General features: G+C 44.6%; 2 protein-coding genes across 2 annotated transcripts in view; both read left to right on the plus strand.

Moving 5' to 3' along the window:
* GANC (glucosidase alpha, neutral C) overlaps positions 1-9,691 on the plus strand; it is a 34,343-nt gene extending 24,652 nt beyond the window's left edge. The window contains exons 18-24 of the mRNA XM_054161519.1: positions 1,210-1,274; positions 1,807-1,883; positions 3,548-3,622; positions 4,312-4,425; positions 4,962-5,074; positions 7,868-7,971; positions 8,911-9,691. Of these exons, the coding sequence (XP_054017494.1) occupies positions 1,210-1,274; positions 1,807-1,883; positions 3,548-3,622; positions 4,312-4,425; positions 4,962-5,074; positions 7,868-7,971; positions 8,911-9,020 (658 nt within the window). The 3' untranslated portion in view covers positions 9,021-9,691. The remainder of the gene's footprint in view (positions 1-1,209; positions 1,275-1,806; positions 1,884-3,547; positions 3,623-4,311; positions 4,426-4,961; positions 5,075-7,867; positions 7,972-8,910) is intronic.
* A 3,243-nt stretch (positions 9,692-12,934) lies between these two features.
* The window catches only part of CAPN3 (calpain 3), a 33,353-nt gene continuing 24,837 nt past the window's right edge, over positions 12,935-21,450 (plus strand). Inside the window, exon 1 of the mRNA XM_009898960.2 lies at positions 12,935-13,354. Coding sequence (XP_009897262.1) covers positions 13,064-13,354 — 291 coding nt within the window. The 5' untranslated portion in view covers positions 12,935-13,063. The remainder of the gene's footprint in view (positions 13,355-21,450) is intronic.

A 21,450-nucleotide genomic window follows, 5' to 3' on the forward strand; every position in this document is an offset into this window, starting at 1 on the left:
CAAACAATCTGGAAGGGAAGTGACAGCAGAGAACAAACTTTTGTTCAGCTGCCCTCTCACCTCTAAGGACCCAAATGCAACAATTCTTTCAGCAAGAGATGAATGGCATTAATTTCCCTGGTGTTGCTGTCTTTGAGGTTGCCCTAGAAACATCCTTTTCCACTGCTTTTTGTTATGCAGCTATAGTACATCCTCTAAGTTTTAAAAACATGAATGTCTGGCCTTTGACAGGTTGGACTTGATGATCTTTGAGGTCTTTTCCAACCTTGTTGATGCTATGATTTTTTGTGAAGGGTTGGGTTTTGATGTTGATTTGCCTTTCAGACAGTGGGAGCATCTGTCTGCACAGGTATAGGAGTAGATGCCCCTGTTGCATGCACTGACACAGACAGTGGGTTTCTGTCTTTCTTGAAATGAAGCTTATGCTGACCTGTGCATGGCCTACCATACTAAGTACAACTGTCATTATGTTAAGTCTGCTGCAGTAGCTACAGAATTAGGGGGGAAGGAGGGCATTTTTCTCACTGAGACAAGCAAATTGGAAAATTAGCAAGCACATGAACAGCAGGGCTGCAGTGAACAAGTGGATGCCTGTGAGTGAGCAGGTGAGCCAGGCTTTTTGTGTGAGGAAACCCAGCCCCCTGAGCAACCTGTGATTGACCAGCTCTCAAACTTTTAGATATACAACTCCTCTTCTGTAACCAGATGGTTACTGCACTACCCTTTTTTTGAGAAAAGCTGAAAATTAAATTCTGGGGCAGGTGTTTTGGTCATGACCAGGAGGAAATGCTGCAAAAGCAGTAGTGAGGTGCTGAGAACAGGAAGGATTGTGCTGCAGGGACTAGCTCACTGAGTGTTTGCATTACTGTTAGACTGTGAGAGAAATGCTCATCCATCTCTCCTTTGCAAGAAAGAAGGTATATGTAGTGCAAGTGTATAAGAAAGAGGGCCAGAGAGAAGAAAGTGAGGCTACAAGAGGCCAAATCATAGATTTATTGGAGTGTCTTAACTCAGGTTGTTCTGGGAGCTCTTGTAGGTGAACTGAAAAGGGGAACTTTAAGACACAGAAGAAGGCCTTGTCCTATCTTCAGTTCTTGATACCTGCACCCCATAAAGTGAGGGACAAAAATGGAGCCTGAGAATGCCAAAAATCCTTGGACATGCTGGTAGGAGAAGAAAAACTAACTGAATCCCTCTTTCTTGCTACAGGGCTCTGTGGATAGAGTTTCCAGGGCAAATAGAAACTTTTGGTGTGGACAATGAGTACATGCTGGGTAAGCAGCATCTTCATATTCTCAGGAAATTGAGTTAAATATTTTTGCAGTGATATAGTGTCAGATGACAAAAAGCAAGCATGAAAACTCTGCCCAAGACTTAAGAAAATTATATTGTGACAGAATATGAGACCTCTTTAAAAAGGGACCCTGTTTTAACAGCCCTTTGAAAATAGGGGTCATACAAGATGTGAAACCTGAATTCAATTTCAGTAGTCACTCTCAAAACATGTGGTTGGTTTTGACCTGAAACATGGAAGTTCACTCTAGCAGCCAAGACCGTAGTCTGCTACAGAAGTTACAGCAGCGAACAACTGCCATGCAAAGCTGATTTTTACTCCCAGTGCTGACAAGAACTGAGCTGCCCTCAGCTCCCTACACATGCCTTTTGTCCACTAATAAGTGTAGCTAAGCACTTGCCCAAGCAAGCCCCTGAAACAGGTATGGGAGGCTGACAACTCCAGAGCACACAGCTTCTGCTCCAATGAGGTGTAGCATTGTAGATCACAGACATGTTTGTATTTCTCCTCAGGAAATGCTTTGTTGGTGCATCCAGTCACAGAGCAAGAGGCCAAGGCAGTGAGTGTTCTGCTTCCAGGGCCAGAGGAGGTGAGGATGAATATTAAGATGCTCAGCTGTTCAGCCCAAAGAAGTATTTCATATAGCAGCATTCCAGCTCCCCATCTTGTAACAGCTGAGCACTGCTGCTGTACCAAGTGCTAGACAGCCATTCAGTGCTGCTCTGAACCTTCCTTCCATCTTGATACCTTGCATACTTACCTCACAACAAATTCATTTTCTTGCCTTTCCAAGAGCTGCTGCAAAAATCTCAGGTTTCTGATCATATTAAATTTCCCCTTAAGCCTTACTGCTTCTCATGGAAGACTAAACCCCAGCTTTTCTAAATGGTCAGTTTCCTTTTTTCTGGTATTTCTTGTTGGGCTAAACTTCACAGAATCAGACCATCAGGGATCACCAAGTCCAACCATTAACTCTACTCTACAAGGCTCACCCCTAAACCATATCCCCAAGCACCACATCCAAACCACCCTTACACACATCCAGGTTTGGTGACTCAACCACCTCCCTGGGCAGCCTATTCCAATGCCTGACCACTCTTCCTGTGGAAAAAAAAAGTTCCTAATGACCAGTCTAAACCTACCCAGTCATATCTTGAGGCCATTCCCTCTTGTTCTATAGCAAATGACCTGGGAGGAGAGACCAGCACCAGCCTCTCTACAGCGTCCTTTCAGGTAGTTGTAGACAGCAATGAGGTCTCCCCTCAGCCTCCTCTTTTTCAAACTAAACAGCCCCAGCTCCTTCAGTTGCTCTTTCTCCAGGCCCTTCACCAGCTTTGTTGCCCTCCTCTGCTCCAGCACCTTCTCTTTTATGTGGAAGAAAGGGGATCTCTGAAGAAAGGTCATAAGGAAATCAGAGGAAAGGGTAGAAATTACAGCAAGGAAATACAACATTCAGTAGCCTGGGCTGAATGCAGCAAACCCATTGGCAAATGGAAGTCACTTCCTTTCTCAGGCAAAGTTTCTTATCCACAGGATGGCACTGTGATCCACTCCTACAAAGAGCATATGGCTGCAGCAGCTGAGGAGTAGGAAGTGAAAGAATTTGAGGAAAATTTTTCTTAAGGGAAAGCCTGAGACTCTAGAGAGGAATAAAAGACAGCAGTGAAGTTTGTGAGACCGTACAGACTGTTGTGACTCCTCTAATGCAGCTGAGGACACTTAGGATCCTTCTCAATACAAAGAGAACAGCAGACTTAAGTTCTCCAAACAATTTAAGAGAAGTATTTTTATCAAGGTCTCTCTGGGAATTGACTGCCTGGCACACTTAAAGCCATTAAACCTGCTGGCAAATGTGCTGCATGAGAGGTTCCAGATGTGGCTCTCTTTTGTGACTTGTTTTTAGCAAGTTTGTTAATTTTTCACTTCAAGAGAAATGTGCTTATTCTGGAACTCTGCATTTCTGCTGAGTGAAAGATGGTTCATTGTTTTGCACTTCCAGATGCTTTATGACATACTAGATGTGAAACTGTAGAAAAGATCATCTTATCTTTGAGCCTTGGGAATAAGAATTTATTCTTTCCATTCAGAATGGAATTTGATTTTCAAAAAGCAAATGCTATTGCTTTGGCTTCAAATAGGTTGGTAGGAATTGTGTCAGTGGGGTTAAGCAGGAGAGTAACTGCATCTGCAGAGGGAACAGATTGTGCCATATGTGTCATACTCATTCTTTTCTTTTTTCTTCATTTTTCCTAGATCTGGTATGATTTCAGAAAATTTAAACAGGTGGAAGATCCAGGCACTCTGAAGATCTCAGTAACACTGGAGGATGTATGGGTTTGTTTTAAAATACTACTTCCACTGAGCAGAAAACAAACCAAATCCAAACCCAAACAAAACAAACAGGCTTTTGTTTTGTCAACATTCACAGGATCACAGGATGTTAGGGGTTGGAAGGGACCTCTGGACATCATCAAGTCCACCCCCCCCTGCCAGAGCAGGACCGTAGAATCCAGCACAGGTCACACAGAAATGCATCCAGATGGGTCTTGAAAGTCTCCAGAGAAGGAGACTCCACAACCTCTCTGGGCAGCCCACTCCAGTGCTCTGTGACCCTCACAGTGAAGAAGTTCCTCCTCATGTTGAGATGCAACCTGTAATTTATATCCATTGCCCCTTGTCCTATCACAGTGTGCAACTGAGCAGAGCCTGTCCCTTCCTTACTGACACCCAGCCCTCAGGTATTTATAGCCAAAAGATCCTGTCCCCAAGAATCAGGAAAAGTGACATTCAAAATCAGGAAAGTGACATTTCAGTTCCCTTGTAGGAATGTAACCTGAAATAACTTCTGTAGAGAAGAAAAGGCTTATCTCCTCTGGTTTTAGATGAAACACTAATGAGGCCTAGTGGTAGAGAAAAAAAATGAGATAAAAAAGAACAAGCTTCAATTATCACTCTTTCAAGATAAAATTACATGTTCAAAGTATTTAAACCTTTCTGCCCTGGCTTTGTTTTGGCAGATTCCTGTATTCCAGCGGGGAGGCACTGTGATACCTCTGAAGACCACAGCTGGAAAATCCACTGAATGGATGATGGATACTCCTTACGAACTTCGTGTGGCCCTGGACACAGAGGTACTTGGAGATAACATTCCCTTTACAAAGTTGTCTTTGACTCTGTCTGACCTTCTTAGGTCCTTGCTGCTTGTTTCATCAGTGCAATGGTATCTGCACCAAATGGCACTCCTGCACTACTCCTATTTCGTGGAGCTTTTTGCCTTCCTCCCACTTCTCCTCTTACGTGAGGCTGAGTATTAGGAGATAGCATTAAAGGCAGAGTGTTTTCTGACATTCCTCAGCCCTTGCCCTACTTCCTCCTTTGGAGAAAGTAGCAGAGAATAAGCAGACCACAAACTTCCTCATGGACACAGAAAGAATTTCCCACCAACTGCCTTTTCTGATAAATGAGGTGACACCTGGCAACCGCATCAATTAATGAAACTAGAATGTCCAAATCTTCAAGCACTCTCAGACCTGGACTGCCTGAGCCTAGTGAAAAATAAACACACACCCTTCACTCTGAAGCATGACATAGAACAAGATATTTTTAGCTTCATTTTCCAGCACTGGAAGCTGCTGTTAATTTGTACTCCATCTGGTGTGTTTCACAGGCCTGTGCAGTAGGGGAGCTCTACGTAGATGACGGACATTCATTTCAGTACCTCCACAAGAAACAGTTCCTGTATCGGAAATTCACTTTCCACAAGAACATTCTCTCATCCAGGTAACAGCAATTATGGACAAAAGCCACCAACACAATGTCACTGGAAATTCCTTTTCTGGTTTTAGAGGTCTTCTTAAAAACATGGAAGTATTAGTCTCATCTACTGCTTAGTGAAGTCCCAGAGCATGCAGAACCGGTCATAAAACTGCAGTGTTCTGCAGGAGTTTAAGGGTAGCAATGCATGACGTACTGAGTTGTGTCATCTACTCAAAGATGCTGCAGATTCACTCAAATACAAAGAAAAGCATCAGCAAGAGTAAAGCCTGTCAGAGAAACAAAAGATGGTAAACTGGAAGATCTGCAAATAGGCAACACCTAGAGTGTTAATGTTTTCTCATATCATCTATACCTGGAGAGTGGGCAGTGGCTGAAACAAGCTTCCTAGGGAAGTGGTCAGGGCACTACACCTGGATGATTCTTTTGGTCACATGATTTAGTTTTAGGCAGTCCTGTGAGGAGTGGGGGAAAAAGCGTACTTCAGGGGTAGAATGTGTGTGCCCAGACAGCTGGCAGGCTTTCAAGCCTCCAAACAACTGGACACAAAGTTAAGCTCAGAGAAATAATATTTTCTTCTATTCATAGAATAGATTAGAATAGAATAGATTAGAATAGAATAGATTAGAATAGAATAGATTAGAATAGAATAGATTAGAATAGAATAGATTAGAATAGAATAGATTAGAATAGAATAGATTAGAATAGAATAGATTAGAATAGAATAGATTAGAATAGAATAGATTAGAATAGAATAGAATAGATTAGAATAGAATAGATTAGAATTAACCAGGTTGGAAAAGACCTTTGAAATTGAGTCCAACCTATCATCCAACACTATCTAATCAACTAAACCATGGCACCAAGCGCCCCATCCAGTCTCTTCCTAAACACCTCCACTAAAGTTGTAATTGATCCATATGAGTCCCCTCCAACTGGAGATATTCTGTGTGGGAATCTTAGACACTCAGTATACAGCCTCCAGAAGTCATCAACTGATGCAGTATATGTATTAGCATGGTAAAATATACAAGGAAAGCACTTAGAAAGAAGCAAGAGGAGACACAACCCGTAAAAGTTAAGTGAAACAACCTAAAGGCCAAAAATACCAATAGCTACTTGTAAAGAAAGAGCTAATAGGTATGTCACTATTACACTTTTACTGTTGAGGTATTTTGCCCATGGGCCTGTGCAGAGCATAAATGGTGATTTTACAGGCAGGTCTTTATTCCTTCAGGGCTCACAAATACGATGAAGGGGGTTCTAAAATGACAGCATTTTACACAGAGCAAAACCGTAGAGTAGCTTGGATAATGCAATTAAAAGTATGCTTCAAATCTCTTCATCTGGGATAGAAAAGCTTAAAAATTCAGGATGGAATAGGAAAATGTTGCTAAACTGCTAGCAAAAATAGAAGTTGAGGGAAAATAATTTTGAGGGGTGTGATATAGCATTCTACTCTGAAAAGGAAAGGTTTGGGTTGAGGGGGTTTGGAGCTTTTTAATTAAAATCAAGTTAGTTAAATAATGTGTCACAGATTGAAGCATCTTACTTGGCAAATGTCAGCATTACCACGAGTCCATCATCAGTACATTTGGAGAAGACACCAAGCTGGGGGCAGGAGTTGATCTGCTGGAGGGTAGAGAGGCTCTGCAGAGGGACCTCGACAGGCTGGACAGATGGGCGGAGTCCAATGGCATGAGATTGAACACATCCAAGTGCCAGGTTCTGCACATTGGCCACAGCAACCCCATGCAGTGCTACAGGCTGGGGTCAGAGTGGCTGGAGAGCAGCCAGGCAGAGAGGGACCTGGGGGTACTCATCAGTAGTAGGCTGAACATGAGGCTGCAGTGTGCCCAGATAGCCAAGAGGGCCAATGGCATCCTGGCCTGCATCAGGAACAGTGTGGCCAGCAGGAGCAGGGAGGTCATTCTGCCCCTGTACACTGCACTGGTTAGGCTACACCTTGAGTCCTGTGTCCAGTTCTGGGCCCCTCAGTTTAGGAAAGATGTTGAGTTGCTGGAACGTGTCCAGGGAAGGGCAACAAAGTTGGGGAGGGGTTTGGAGCACAGCCCTGTGAGGAGAGGCTGAGGCAGCTGGGGTTGCTTAGCCTGGAGAAGAGGAGGCTCAGGGGAGACCTTATTGCTCTCTACATTACTTGAATGGAGGTTGTAGCCATGTGAGGGTTGGTCTCTTCTCCCAGGCAACCAGCACCAGAACAAGAGGACACAGTGTCAATCTGCATCAGGGGAGATTCAGACTGGTTGTTAGGAAGAAATTCTTCACAGAGAGAGTGATTGCCCATTGGAATGGGCTGCCTGGGAAGGTGGTGGAGTCACCATCACTGGAGGTTTTCAGGAGGAGACTTGATGAGGTGCTTGGTGCCGTGGTTTAGTTGATTAGATGGTGTTGGATGATAGGTTGGACGTAATGATCTCAAAGGTCTCTTCCAACCCAGTTTCTTCTATTCTACCTTTGCTTTTATACCTGGGAGTTGTAACTACCATTTCTGCAAAAATGCAGAACCTCTCTGGCTGTCAAAGCCATAATTTTTGCCACAAAATACCTTCTCAAGCTTTTTCTTCTGACTTCATGGAACCTGCTATGCAGTGGAAAAGTTAGCTACTGCTGGGAGAAAGTTTTCATTGTTTCAGAAGAAAGGCAAACAGAGGAGAGGAGATCAGTGCAGGGAATTTTCAGGGTGAGACTGAAAGTGCTTTTTGGAGTTTTTCTGCATGATGTTGAACCTCTGCTGACAGACAAACTAATGTATATTAAATAGCATTCTTTTTTCTCCAGCCACACAGATGGAAGCGGACAATACGAGACCACATGTGTAGTTGAGCGGGTGATAGTTCTGGGATTTGGACAGCAACCCACTTTAGTGACAGCCTGTTCCAAGGGTAATGAGCTGACTTCTATTTTACTCTCTGGGGGTTTGGGGTTTTTTGTTGTTGTTTTTATAATGCTGCTGCTCTGCTGCCATTCACTAGGGGTGGCAAACTGACAGCTCTGGAAAGGAAGAGTTACCACATAGGGAGCATTTTTGCTTTGTTTGCTGCTCTTTTATATCAAGGACAGGTTGAGAGAGGTTATTCTCCCCCTCTACACTGCTCTCATGAGACCCCACCTAGAGTACTGCATCCAGTTCTGGAGCCCCTATTACGAGAAAGATCTGGATGTGCTGGAGCCTGTCCAGAGAAGGGCCACGAGGATGATCAGAGGGCTGGAGCACCTCTCCTATGAGGACAGGCTGAAAGAGTTGGGGTTGTTCAGTCTGGAGAAGAGAAGGCCTTATCTATATACTGGGCAAATGGGACTATTTGTTTTTTCAGTTGCTCCCTTCCACCAGTGGCAGGGACAGTCTGAATGAAAGCTGGGGGGAGATGTGTGTAACTGTATTTCAGAAGGGTTCTGGGGAAGGGAGCTGGGGATTGCTTAGCCTAGAGAAGAGGAGGCTCAGGGGAGACCTTATTGCTGTCTACAACTAGCTGAAGGGAGGTTGTAGCCAGGTGGGGGTTGGTCTCTTCTCCCAGGCAACCAGCACCAGAACAGGAGGACACAGTCTCAAGCTGTGCCAGGGGAGGTTTAGACTGGATGTTAGGAAGAAACTCTTCATAGAGAGAGTGATTGCCCATTGGAATGGGCTGCCTGGGGAGGTGGTGGAGTCACCATCATTGGAGGTGTTTAGAAGACTGGATGGGGTGCTTGGTGCCATGGTTTAGTTGATTAGGTGGTGTTGGATGATAGGTTGGACACGATGCTCTTGAAGGTCTCTTCCAACTTGGTTTATTCTATTCTATTCTTCCTAAATCATTCATAAACTCTCTTATCCTTTTCAGATGGGAAAGAAAAAGAAGTGGCTTTCACATACAATGCAAAGAACTCCGCACTGACACTGGAAAATTTAGCCCTGAGTCTTGCTGCTGACTGGAAGATTTGCATCAACTGAAAGGAGAGACAGCTTCTTCAGAGAATTCACTGAGGGGTTGAGAGGAAATAGTGGGAGAATTTGAAATACTTCTTTGAATCCAATCAAATCAAGGAACATATTTCCCACCCACACCCCCAAACTAACATTTCCTACAATTTTTCTTTTAAAGCACATTGAAGCTTGGATAGCTCTTTTATTCAGCAAAAGTAGTAGCACTAGGATGGTACCTCTGGGGGAAAAGCTAAATGCTATCTCCTCCAGGCTATCTTCACTTAGGCAGCGAGATCTGCCTTCACTTGCACTGATGAAATCATAAATCAGTGGCATGACATTGTGGCTTGCTGGCATAAGGTTTAATTTAAATATTTGGAACTTGCACCACTCAGAGACTGGAGTGTTTGAGAGAAGTAGATCTGGGCCACTTTGACAAGCAAACACACACAGCAGGAGCCACCCAGTGTGATGACAGGCACTTCTCCTTTCCAGTCTTTTTGCTGATGCAGAATTAGGCAATGTGTACAGGAAAGTAAACAGCAGGCTTGCCAAATAGTTCAGTCATTGAAGGTAAGGCCTGAGTAGGTTGTGCCAGTCAGTTGAGCAACAGTAAAAGACAGCGGCGTGGGAGTTGCAGAAGTCTCTCCAGTAAGTGGCTTTGAAACTGGTGTTTGGATTTGAAAAGGCAGAGGTCTACCTAACACTGGCCTAGGGGAGCAGCTAAACTTGCATGGAAACATCTTCCATATCATCACTCCCCTCTCTCCACAAGGACTGCTTTGAAAAGTTTTGTTAGGAAAGAATTTGTGGGTTTAGATGATTGAATGTCATTGGTTAATGCCAGCTCAGTGAAGCAGCTCTGCTTAGGGAGAGCTCTGCTTCTCCTGTTCTTCCAATTCTTGCCCAGGTTTGTGTTCCTTTAGTAATTTCTTGGTCAGATTTTAGTATTGGGCTGGGATTTGAGTTTGCTATTTATTAAGCAAGTTTTTAATGGGATTAATTCTGCATTTAACCATCCCAATTCATGCTTATTCCCCCATTCTCTTAAAACACTCTGATGTTTCCTTGCCTCCTTTTTTGCCCTCACTATCTCTGTGAACACAAGGGATGAGTCTTGATGCTTTCTTCCCCTTCAAAACCAGGAGACATCCTGTTCCCACATTCCCTACAGCCTGCCTGTTCCCACTACCCTTTCCACATCAGGCATCACTTTTTTGCAGGCTGCCATTGCTCCATGGCTCAAGTTGTTTGCTCTTTTCCATTTGCTACACTTGCCAGCTATGCTATTTTAAAGACAGCTCTGATTCAAACCTGATCACTTAGTTGGATTTTGTGGTTGCAAAAGGGCAACATTTACTGAATTTCTTTTAGCAAAATACAGAAGTTTGGGGGTTTTTAAAAAGAAAACAATAAATCAACTCTTAGAAAACAGAGGAGGATGGTGACCATTTTTGCCCACTAAAGGTAACTCAGCAAGTCTATTCCTACATTGTTCCCTGCTGTTCTTGCTCATTCCTCCTCATTGGTCAGCCATTCCCACCTGCTGCTGTTTGTCCTCTGCAGGGCAGATTTCTGGGAATAGCAAGTGTGAGTCTGAACTGCAACTGCTCTGCTCCCTAACGACCAAGCACAGTTTGTTTCCTACCAGACCCTTAAGTACCTCCTTTCTTATTCTGTCGAGCTGTTTGTCAGCCTATTCTATCAGAGAGTGCAAGCCTCTGCTCCAGGAACTGGCAGCCTCAATACTGCTGTGCTTAATGCAGAGGAGTTAATACAGGTCAAACAGTAGCAAATAGATCTTTATGTAAAAGAGGAGAGGAGAGACAGGCATTATTTTTGAGACAAACCTTATTTTTCTATCAGATTCTAAGCTTTAATTGATGATTGCTTCTTATGTTTAAGCAGAGCAGTGCTTCTGACAGGACAGAATTATTGCCTGGAGCACTTGAATGAAATGTTTTAACTGATTATTTCTGAAGTTGGAAAATAAGTGAAATAAAGTAACAACAAAGCAATGTCCATGCCTTGTTCCTTCCAACCTTCTTCTTCTGTTGAGAATGACTACTAAGGATTCCTCCAAGGATATCTGGTTAAAGAGGATGACTAATTTTTATACTCTGGCACTCAGCCTGGTATCTGCACTATGGTGAGGACTCACGGGTCAAAGTTTCAGTGGTACGGAGTGCCTAACTTCAATAGGAATCGGTTGCTGAAAGTCTTAACATTTGTGTCTTTAGATCCAAGGAAACAAATTTCAGAGAGTATCATTTAAATTGATACTTCTAGCAACTCACCTATCTGTGCCACAGAGGGAGAAATAGATTGATAGTTTATCTTTTCTAAAAAGCAAAGACAGCTTTAAAAAGTAAAGAGAACTAAAGAGAAAACTGCGTAAGAATTCAATCAGCGCTAGGGCAGAAAGTCAGCCATGTGTACATCAGCCAGAGTCCTGAGGCTGGTGTCACAAGGCAAAAATAGCACTGATGTCATCATGTGAGCAATCAAAGAAAAATCAAAGTGTCTGGGGACTTCTGATAGCACAAACAGTGTCACCCTTTAAAGAACTGGGTTACAGAGAAGAGCAGCGCATTTAGATCTTCCTTCACGGAGACTGTGACTTTGTCCCTTACCCCGCTCATGCATGACAAAAGAAATGTGCAAAGACAAACAACTGGTCTAAAACCCCAGTGGAATGCAACACACAGAGAAGGGCCCAGTTTCCACATGGAGCCTGTTGCAGGTTTTTCTGCCCCTCTATTGAAAGTTTCTTTCTACATGGGAGGTAGCTATCACCAGGGGTGCTGGTAAACTGCTCTGTAGAGAAACCAAACTCAACTGGCAGGTAGTGACCTCTCATCAGTGCCATCAAATAATGACCTTTTTCACAGAATGGGCAGGGACAGCTTCCACTGGACCAAGTGGCTCAAAGTCCTATCCAACCTGGCCTTCAACACTTACAGGGAATGGGGCACCCACAGCCTCTCTGGGCAGCCTGTTCCAGTGCCTCACCACTCTCACAGTAAAGAATTTCTTCCCGACATCCAATCTAACTCTAACCTCTTACAGTTTTAAATTGAATCCCCTCATCACATCACTACACACCCTAATAAAGAGTTCCTCCCCATCTTTCCTAGAGGTCCCCTTTAAGTACTAGAAGGCTGCTATAAGGGCTCCTCAGAGCTTTCTCTTCTCCAGGCTGGACAATCCTAAGCCTGCTCTTGTAAGATAGATGCTTCAGTGTCCTGATATCTTTTGTGACCCTCCTCTGGACCCACTTCTCACACTGGAGGCCCCAGATCCAAACACAGTACTCTCATGAGAGTGAGGTCTCATGAGAGCAGAGTAGGGAGGGATAAACATCTCCCTCAACCTACTTGATCTTTTTCAGTGTGCCCTCAGATAATCTCCTCTAGTAGTAAAAAATCTCAGTATCTTTTCTGTGGCTAAAGGTAGAAGTGAGTTGAGTGCAAGAGTTCCTTCAGGAGTGTCAGGACTAGTTTATCAGCTTGCAGTATGTCACAAGTACATGCCCAAACCAGCAGGAGTTTCAGTTCTAGTTTCAGTGCTCTTAAGGAAAAAACGGGCTGGTTGCTCTAGCAGTCAGCCTGCACAGGGCGCCAGTCCCAGGAGCGTGCCTGGGCTCCACACGAGCTGCACAGAAGACTGACACCTCAGTAACCCCCTCCCTCTCACTTTCCCTGTCTCTCACGCTTTGCCTGGAGCTATTTTTAGATTTCATGGGTTAAAGCCTGTGCCTTCTGGATGCTTATGTGCACAGGGCAGGCACACGCATGCTGCAGATCCTACAGCTCAGGCGCGGGAGTTAGCCAACAGATTCTCTTCGTCCACATCAGGGAATAAACCCCAACTTCTTATGACAAAACACTGTCCTTGGGGAGGATGCACAGCACACTCAACCAGGTGGAATTTTGGTGCTTGCAAATTTGACTGGAAGACTTCCAACAGATAGAACAAGCAGTGTACACAGCTGCTTCCTCTTTTCTTGAGTTTCCTTCCAGTCTGCAAGCTCTTGCTTGCTTTCAGCATTTGCTTCAAGCCTGGTTCCCATGCCGTCCGCCATCAATGCAGCAGTGGCTCAGCAGACAGCTGCTGGGTCAGTTCCCAGCACTGCTGTCAGCACTACTGAAGGTACAGGTGGGGGCACAGGGGGGATTTATTCTGCTATTATAAGTCGCAACCAGCCCATTATCAAAGTAAAGGAGAAGACCTATGAAGAGCTTCATAAGAAGTGTTTGGAGCAAAATATTCTCTATGAAGATCCTGAATTCCCACCAAATGAGTCCTCCCTCTTCTACAGCCAGAAAATCCCCATCAAGTTCGAATGGAAAAGACCACGTGTAAGTACAGTGTGTGCTGGGGGCCTTTTACTTTCTGGAAATTCCAGTATGCATCCTGAGCTTATAATTGTGCAGAAAGTGTGTGTCAGGAGAAGGAGAGGCAATAAACTGCAAGTATATTTCCATGGAGCTCTCCTGGAAGATAACTAGCTAGAGCTGTGGAAGCTCAGATAGTGCCTATATAATGACTAAAATACAATAAACCAAAATGAAGGGGGATGGTGGGGAGGGAAATTGAATTAAATATGCAGGAACAGAAACACAGAACTTATTTCTCTTCATGCATGATTCACTGAAGATTTTCTTGTCTAAAACTACCAAAGAAAAAAAATCTCCTCATTCTGCAACAAGTTACTGGGTTTGCTAAGGCTTAATTTTTAAATGCTACTGTATTTCACTTTGATTTAGAGTTCTGCTGTTTTCCCAACCTGTGAAAAGGGCAAATTATGATCTCAAACATGCCTTTATTTAGTAGTTTGTTCTGAATGTTGCTTAGCTGACTTGCAGGGGTTATTTAGGGTATTATCAACTTATCATGTATTGAGGAACTCCCCCTGCCTACTCATCCCATTTCTTTTTCCTATTTTATGGGTATTCCCCAGCCAGTCTGCCTCTTCTCTCCCACCCCAAGCCTCTCAGGCAGAGGACTAATTCCTCAATTCCCTGTGGATTCTGCATCCTACTGCAGGAGGAGTCATCTTCTTTCCATGCTATTTGTGCTGGGCAGCTGCTCTCCTCCAGCGAGGCAGCCCCAAAGGACACTGCCTTAGCCCCTGCTGTCCCCTGTCCAGCAGCAAGGACATGGTTCTGAGGAGCTTCCGCAGCTCCCTATTTCAGGTATTTCTCTCTCTGTCTCTCCTAGGTTCTAGAGGATTCTTCAACCTCTCCCTCCCCTAGATTTCCCATACTTGCCCAATACCCAAATCTGTGTCTCAGTGGTGATATATGAAACTATCCTCAGGAAAGTAACTAAACAGCAAAAGATCAGGTGTTCTTAGAAGTGGCTGTTACAGGTGCAGAGGAAGGTCATGCACTGCTGTCACAACAACAATGTGAGCAATGTGGAGGGAGCAACATGAGTTGCCTCTGCCATGCCCTGTGGTTAAGTGCTCTATGATTTCTTCATACCACAGCTGCATCAGCCCCTGGAACTGTGTGAATGAGTTAAAAGCAGACACAAGTCAAGTATATTAAAGGGATGAAATTCCCCCTATTTCTACAGAGAGGAAAGATACATTTGCAGATGACACCAAGTTGGGAGCAGGTGTTGATCTGTTAAGAGGGTAGAAGGGCTCTGCAAAGGGATCTTGACCAGCTGGACAGATGGGCAGAGTCCAACATGATGGCATTTAACAAGTCCAAGTGCCGGATGCTGCACTTTGGCCACAACAACCCCATGCAGAGCTATAGGCTGGGGTCAGAGTGGCTGGAGAGCAGCCAGGCAGAAAGGGACCTGGGTGTACTGGTCGATAGTAGGCTGAACATGAGCCAGCAGTGTGCCCAGGTGGCCAATGGCATCCTGGCCTGCATCAAGAATAGTGTGGCCAGCAGGAGCAGGGAAGTCATTGTGCCCCTGGACTCAGCACTGGTTAGGCCACACCTTGAGTCCTGTGTCCAGTTCTGGGCCCCTCAGTTTTGGAAGGATGTTGAGTTGCTGGAACATGTCCAGAGAAGTGCAAAGAGGCTGGGGAGAGGCTTCGAGCATAAGCCCTATGAGGAGAGGCTGAGGGAGCTGGGGTTGTTTATCCTGGAGAAGAGGAGGCCCAGGGGAGACCTTCTTGCTCTCTACAACTACCTGAAAGGTGGTTATAGCCAGGAAGGGGTTGGTCTCTTCTCCCAGGCAATCAGCATCAGAACAAGAGGACACAGTCCCAAGCTGCATCAGGGGAAGTTTAGGTTCAAGGGGAGGAGAAAGTTCTTCACAGACAGTTGTTAGCCATTGGAATGTGCTGCCCAGGGAGGTGGTGGAGTCACCATCCCTGGAGGTGTTCAAGAGGGGATTGGATGTGGCACTTGGTGCCATGGTTTAGTAGTCATGAGGTGTTGGGTGACAAGTTGGATTTGATGATCCTTGAGATCTTTTCCAACCTGATTGATTCTATGATTCTATAGACAGCAGTACAGGGGATGAGCACCAGCACCCTCAGGCAGAGAAACTGTAAGTGTGCACATGAGAAAGCTTCAAAACATGAAAACCTCTGAATGTAACCTCAAACTTGTCTAATAACTGAGCACGTGCAGACCGAGTCTTTGTTTTTGGGAAGGTTCAGACTTCAGGGTCTGTATTCCAAAGGTATTTCTTTAAGCCACTTGTTGATAAATAAGTTTGGACTCTCTGTATTTGTTTTTCATACAGCAACAATAAGCTGGGGGCTGTGCAAGACTTGAAAGACAACCTAAAAGTCAAAAGCAAAGCTGTGTTCCTTTGACATAACCATTCAGTCACCTGATATGTCTGTGGTGCCAGCTGCAGGTAGAGCAGAGGCAGGAGATTTAGAGATCTGCAGTCTGTATGCCTAGTACTGGCATGCTGTGGGACCAAGATCCAGTCAGTCCTGATGACAGTAGAGAGGGCTGTCCTGCTGGGGACACATTGTGCCTGATTTGTAGGGGTGCCTGTGCCTGCTATTGCAAATGTGTTTGTTTTAAAACAAACTCCATAGTTCAGGTTGCTGTGTGCCCAGCAGGTAACCCAAGAGAAAAGAGACTCACATAAAACACTGTCTTCTTTTACAGTGTGTCCCCTAGCTTGTTCTTGTCCATACACCCAACTGCAAAGTGAAACTTCTCTTGGATGTCAATACAAAAGACTATCGATGCTGACCTCAGATTGACTCAGGACTTTGGTTCACTGAACTTTGTTATACAGGGGTGGTAGGAGGACTTCTCTGATATTATTATATACATGAATAGACACATCAATGGAAAATCAAAGTCAGATGAATATGAAGTAATAATGCTGAGCCAGAAAGTATTTTGCTAAGAGAATCAAGCAGTCATTAAAGCACCAAATGCAAATATTCAACTGCACAGGCCAACTATTGTAATAGTCTGTAGATATGGACAGCTTCTGGTATTTCATTGCTTTTTTGGCAAAGGGTGCAAGTAGCTTATAAACTGTAGGCATGTAAAGCAGCAATTTTTTAATCACTTTGAAATTATGGTCATAGTTAAATTGCATCAGGCCTTGTAATTTATTCTGAGAGAAAACAAAATATCAAACAACTCTCAGACATCCTGAGAGCACATCCTAATACCAGCCTCACTCTAGATCCTTCCCTGATTTCCATAGCATGTTGTATATGCCCCATAGCCCCAGAAAGAGCAAATGAACAAGTCATCAATGTGCTCCAAGGTTTCATTTAAGCCAGATAGCTGGGAAATAGACAACCTGTTGCTGGCTGCCTCTGGCTTCCTGAGGCACACTTGATCACACCACCTGAACAGTTTGTATCTAAACTCCCCTCCACACCACATGAAATGAATGTATAATAATTTCTTGGGGCTCCTGCTATTCATTACTGAGGTGGGGAGAGGTGCCCAGCATTCCATCCCCAGAGCTGCACTTTGCTCCTGTTCACCTGGCCCTGCAGGCTCTTCTTTTTGTAGTTGGTGCTGCCCAGAGGTCAGGTCCTCCCCTGCCACCACTTAAAATGATTGGCCAGTGCTGCTGTGAGAAGAGTGACAGCTGGAGGGCTGGTCTTGTGCCTTGCCATCAGGGCAGCTGCCACACAGGGCAGCTATGAGCCTTGGCATAAGGGCAGTGAGAAGGTCCCTGTAATTCTAACAACCCATGGCTGCCATGCCATGCCATGCATGCAGAGAGCAGACCTCCTAACACTCAATTCGGGCAAAAGCCAAGTGACAGCCCTGAAAGCTTTCCTGAGTAAAGATTGCAGGATCCATTCAACATTTGTGTTCAGAGTATACATGAGAAGGAAAGTAAAATCCCTCCCAGTTAATGCAAAATATTTAATCATTTCCACATCCATGGCAGGTAAGAGAAGCCCAAAAGAACCTGGTGCAGGTGAGAATGGCTGTGTCCAGCTCAGTGACACGCAGTGCTCAGCTATCTTAATGGCCTCAGCCTCCCACACTTACACTGCCTGCCAGAGCTGAGAACAGGGACAAGGTCATCAATGTTTAACAGTTGAGAAAAAGTCTATATTGTAACACAATGGAGAGTATCTAGAGGTCCTGTTGTGGTCCTGTTTGGTCTAATGACACTAGGACATTAACAGGTAGGCTCTGCTGTGACATAGTGCTTTCAAATGTATCACTCTCATTCCCTTTGCTTACAGCTAGCAGATCACAGCATGAACTGCCAGATTCAATGGTTTCCATATCATGACCCTCCCCATAACCAAGAAAATCAGCAGGGGGAGCTTTCTTTGATAAGAAATGCAAATAAAATCAAGTCAGGAGTCTAGTGGATTTTGCTTAGAATGAAAATTAATCAGATCATCTGCTGCAGAGGCAGGATGCTGTTTGAATGTAGTAATCACAAAACAGAGCAAAACAAAGAAGGCTTTTAGTGCCACCAAAACAGGGCTTTCAGATGAGGGTAATCCAGTTCTGAAACTCTAAAACTAGCTTCTTGTCTAACATTGAGCTCTGCCTTGAAGTCTGCAGCACAGCCATTTAGTAGCATGGTCTCGAACATAAGAGGCCAAAGGAAAAGCATGAGGGTACAAATTGTCTTAGGCTAAAGGAGATGCTTCCTCTATTTGAAAGGTTCACTTTAGGGAATTTAGTTAGAATGCAGTTTCTAAAGGAATGAATACCTTTTGCTGCAACAGTGTAAGCAGACTGGGAGATACTTCCCTGACACAGAAAAGCCAATGAAAATGAAACAAATATCAAATGCCGTTTTAGTTGCATGTGGCCTTTGCATCTTCCAGTGCTCCTGTCCAACTGACTCCTAAGTACCCTCTGCCCAGAAGGCAGCATGCACTACTAATGGCTTTTCCCCCTAGGATTCTCTGTCTCCCTTGCTGTAACTTTGACTCTTTGCAATGAAATTACAGTCAGCTGTAATGTAAGTATATTCACTGAGGCAGCTCAGTGAGTATAAATGTCCTATGCATGGTACCCAAGGCAGACTGAGGCACTCAAGTCAAAGCAGACTTCCTAGATGAATCATTGCATCAGTGAAGTGCAGCCTTTTGGGATTCTCTGTGACAGCTTGAGCAAACCCTTGCTCAGCTGGGAAGACTAGAAGGACAGACCTGCAACCTAGGTCATCTCACTCTGCTGACTGAGTACTTTTCATCAGCCTTGGACACACTCAGTAAGTCTGCAGGCAACATTAGGGTGGATGGAAGTGTAGATTTGCTTGAAGGTAGGAAGATTCTACAGACAGGGTGGATCAGTGGGCCAAGGCCAATGGTATGAGATTCAACAAGGCAAAATGCCAGGTCTTACACTTGGATCACAACAATTTCATGCAACACCGCAGGCTTGGGGCTGAATGTCTGGAAAGCTACCCAGTTTTAAGGGACCTGAGAGTGCTGATCAACAACCACCTGAATGTGAGCCAGCAGTGTGCTCAGGTGGCCAAGAATGCCAACAGCATCCGAGCCTGTATCGGAAAGAGTGTGGCCAACATGACTAGGGAACGGAACGCATCCCTGTACTCAGCACTGGTGAGGCTGCACCTCAAATACTGGGCTCAGTTTTGGGCCCCTCACTACAAGGACGCTGAGCTGCTGAAGCATGTCCAGAGAAGGGCAATAAATCTGTAAAGGGTCTAGAGCACAATTCTTATGAAGAGTGGCTGAGGGAACTGAGGTTGTTTATCTTGAGGGAAAGGAGGCTGAGGGGAGACATGATCACTCTCTACAATTACCCTGAAGGAGATTGTAGTGTGGTGAGTGTTGGTCTCCTCTCTCAAGTAACAAGTGGTAGAACAACAGGAAATAACCTCAGGTTGCACAAGGGGATGGTTAAGTTGGATATTAGGAAAAATTTCTTCCCAAAAGGGCAGTCAAGCACCAGAACAGGCTGCCCAGGGAGGTGGTGGAGCAATTGGAGGTTCTGCTGAAGGACATGGTTTTGTGGTGACTTGATAGTGCTAGGTTAATGTTTAGACCTGCTGATCTTAAAGGTGTCTGCCAGCCAAAATAATTCTATGGTGTGGCTCTGAAGAATAATGACTGATACACATCTAACATTTGGAAACACTGAGGCACCATCTAACTACCTTCATGTAAACCACAGCGTGCTGGATCTCAGAAGTTAATTTAATAGCAGCAGGACCAAACTAAAATATGATAATAGAAGTTGAAAGACCATAATCCAAAACCTTGGTATCTCACAGCTAGTTCTCAGGAAAGCACCACAGCAACAGGAGGAAGAGTGTTTCCAACAAAACAAGTGGGTGGAGAAAAGCATGAAGGCATCTCAAACAGATGCCTTGACACAACTGGACCCCAGGACAGCTGATCAAGGCACAAAATGACAGGACAATCTTCCATTCCCTCCCTGGAGGAGAATAAGGTGACTCCTGGGAAGAGCCGGAAGCTGGCTATATGACTAACCCAAATATTTACATCAAAGCAACTCTGCTGATTACTGTGAAGCAATAAAACTAGTAGGCTCAAGCCAAGTGGATTTACTAGACCTGAAACAGGAGACTGGGAAAATCCAGGGCTACCCTAATGGCATGGGAAAAAAGCTTCAGAATGCAGAGGCAGCATCAGCTGCCTGTACTGCCACACAAACAATTGTCAGTTGTTTCTTCTCTCTCCTTCCCACTCCAGCCCTGCTAACTTCCTTGCAGCTGCTCAAGGAAGTGGTCCTCAGGTTGCAATATATTTTTTTCCTTTACCCTCACGAGAAATGGGTCCAAATGTTAAGTGTCTTCTTTTTCTAATAAGGAATAACATAGAAAATAATAATAAAACAGGAATTTTTGTTCTTTGTAGGACAGGTTGTACCTAATTCTTCCCTTTCTGTTCCTAAACCCTGTAGCTCTCTATCACATATAGCAGAGGTCCTGTGTAACCTTGCAATAGTCCCATCTCATTTGCTGGTAGTTCCTACACCTTCCTTTCTCTCTGTACAGCAATTCCTTCATTATTTATGTCTGTATAGTATCTTGTGTCCAGTCTGTACTGGTATAAATACTGACAAACCAAATACATTGTCTTAAGCCCAGGACAAAAGAAGACCTTCCTGTCCTCAGAGGCAGATGATATCTTCATGCGGTTCTGAATGCAACATTGGCAATTAAACATCCCAACATGAGGAAAAGAATAAAGTCTTTTAAGCAGCAATAGATTATTCCTGAGAATAAAGCATCCAATCTTAGGCAAATATTAATGAGTATTCCTAGGGTCCATTCCTGACGAAAAACATTCATCAATCCCAGCACATTAGTTACTTCACATTGGACACCCTGAACCTGCAGTCATTTTAAAGGAACTTAGTCTGACCCCCTGATGTTCTAGCAAGCTGCTCTCCTGTTTCCTCCAGGGGGCTTGTTTACACAATGTGTAGAAAAGTATCACAGTATCACCAAGGTTGGAAGAGACCACAAAGATCATCAAGTCCAACCTGTCGCCACAGACCTCATGACTAGACCATGGCACCAAGTGCCACATCCAATCCCCTCTTGAACACCTCCAGGGATGGTGACTCCACCACCTCCCTGGGCAGCACATTCCAATGACGAATGACTCTCTCAGTGAAGAACTTTCTCCTCACCTCGAGCCTAAACCTCCCCTGGTGTACCTTGAGACTGTGTCCCCTTGTTCTGGTGCTGGTTGCCTGAGAGATGAGACCAACTCCCTCCTGGCTACAATCCCCCTTCAGGTAGTTGTAGACAGCAATGTCTCCCCCGAGCCTTCTCTTCTCCAGGCTAAACAATCCCAGCTCCCTCAGCCTCTCCTCATAGGGCTTGTGCTCAAGGCCTCTCACCAGCCTCGTTGCCCTTCTCTGGATACTTTTCCCCAATTCATTTTAATGTCCTTTCATTCATTAGACCCCCAAGACACATGAAGAAAACTTTGGCTGAAATCTGGAACATCCAGATTCCAACACACTTTCATAGTGAAAATCTGCAGCTGAAAACTCTGCTAGAGATTTTGCTGTCC

Source organism: Dryobates pubescens, chromosome 5 (assembly GCF_014839835.1).
Source record: "Dryobates pubescens isolate bDryPub1 chromosome 5, bDryPub1.pri, whole genome shotgun sequence".
Lineage (NCBI taxonomy): Eukaryota > Metazoa > Chordata > Aves > Piciformes > Picidae > Dryobates > Dryobates pubescens.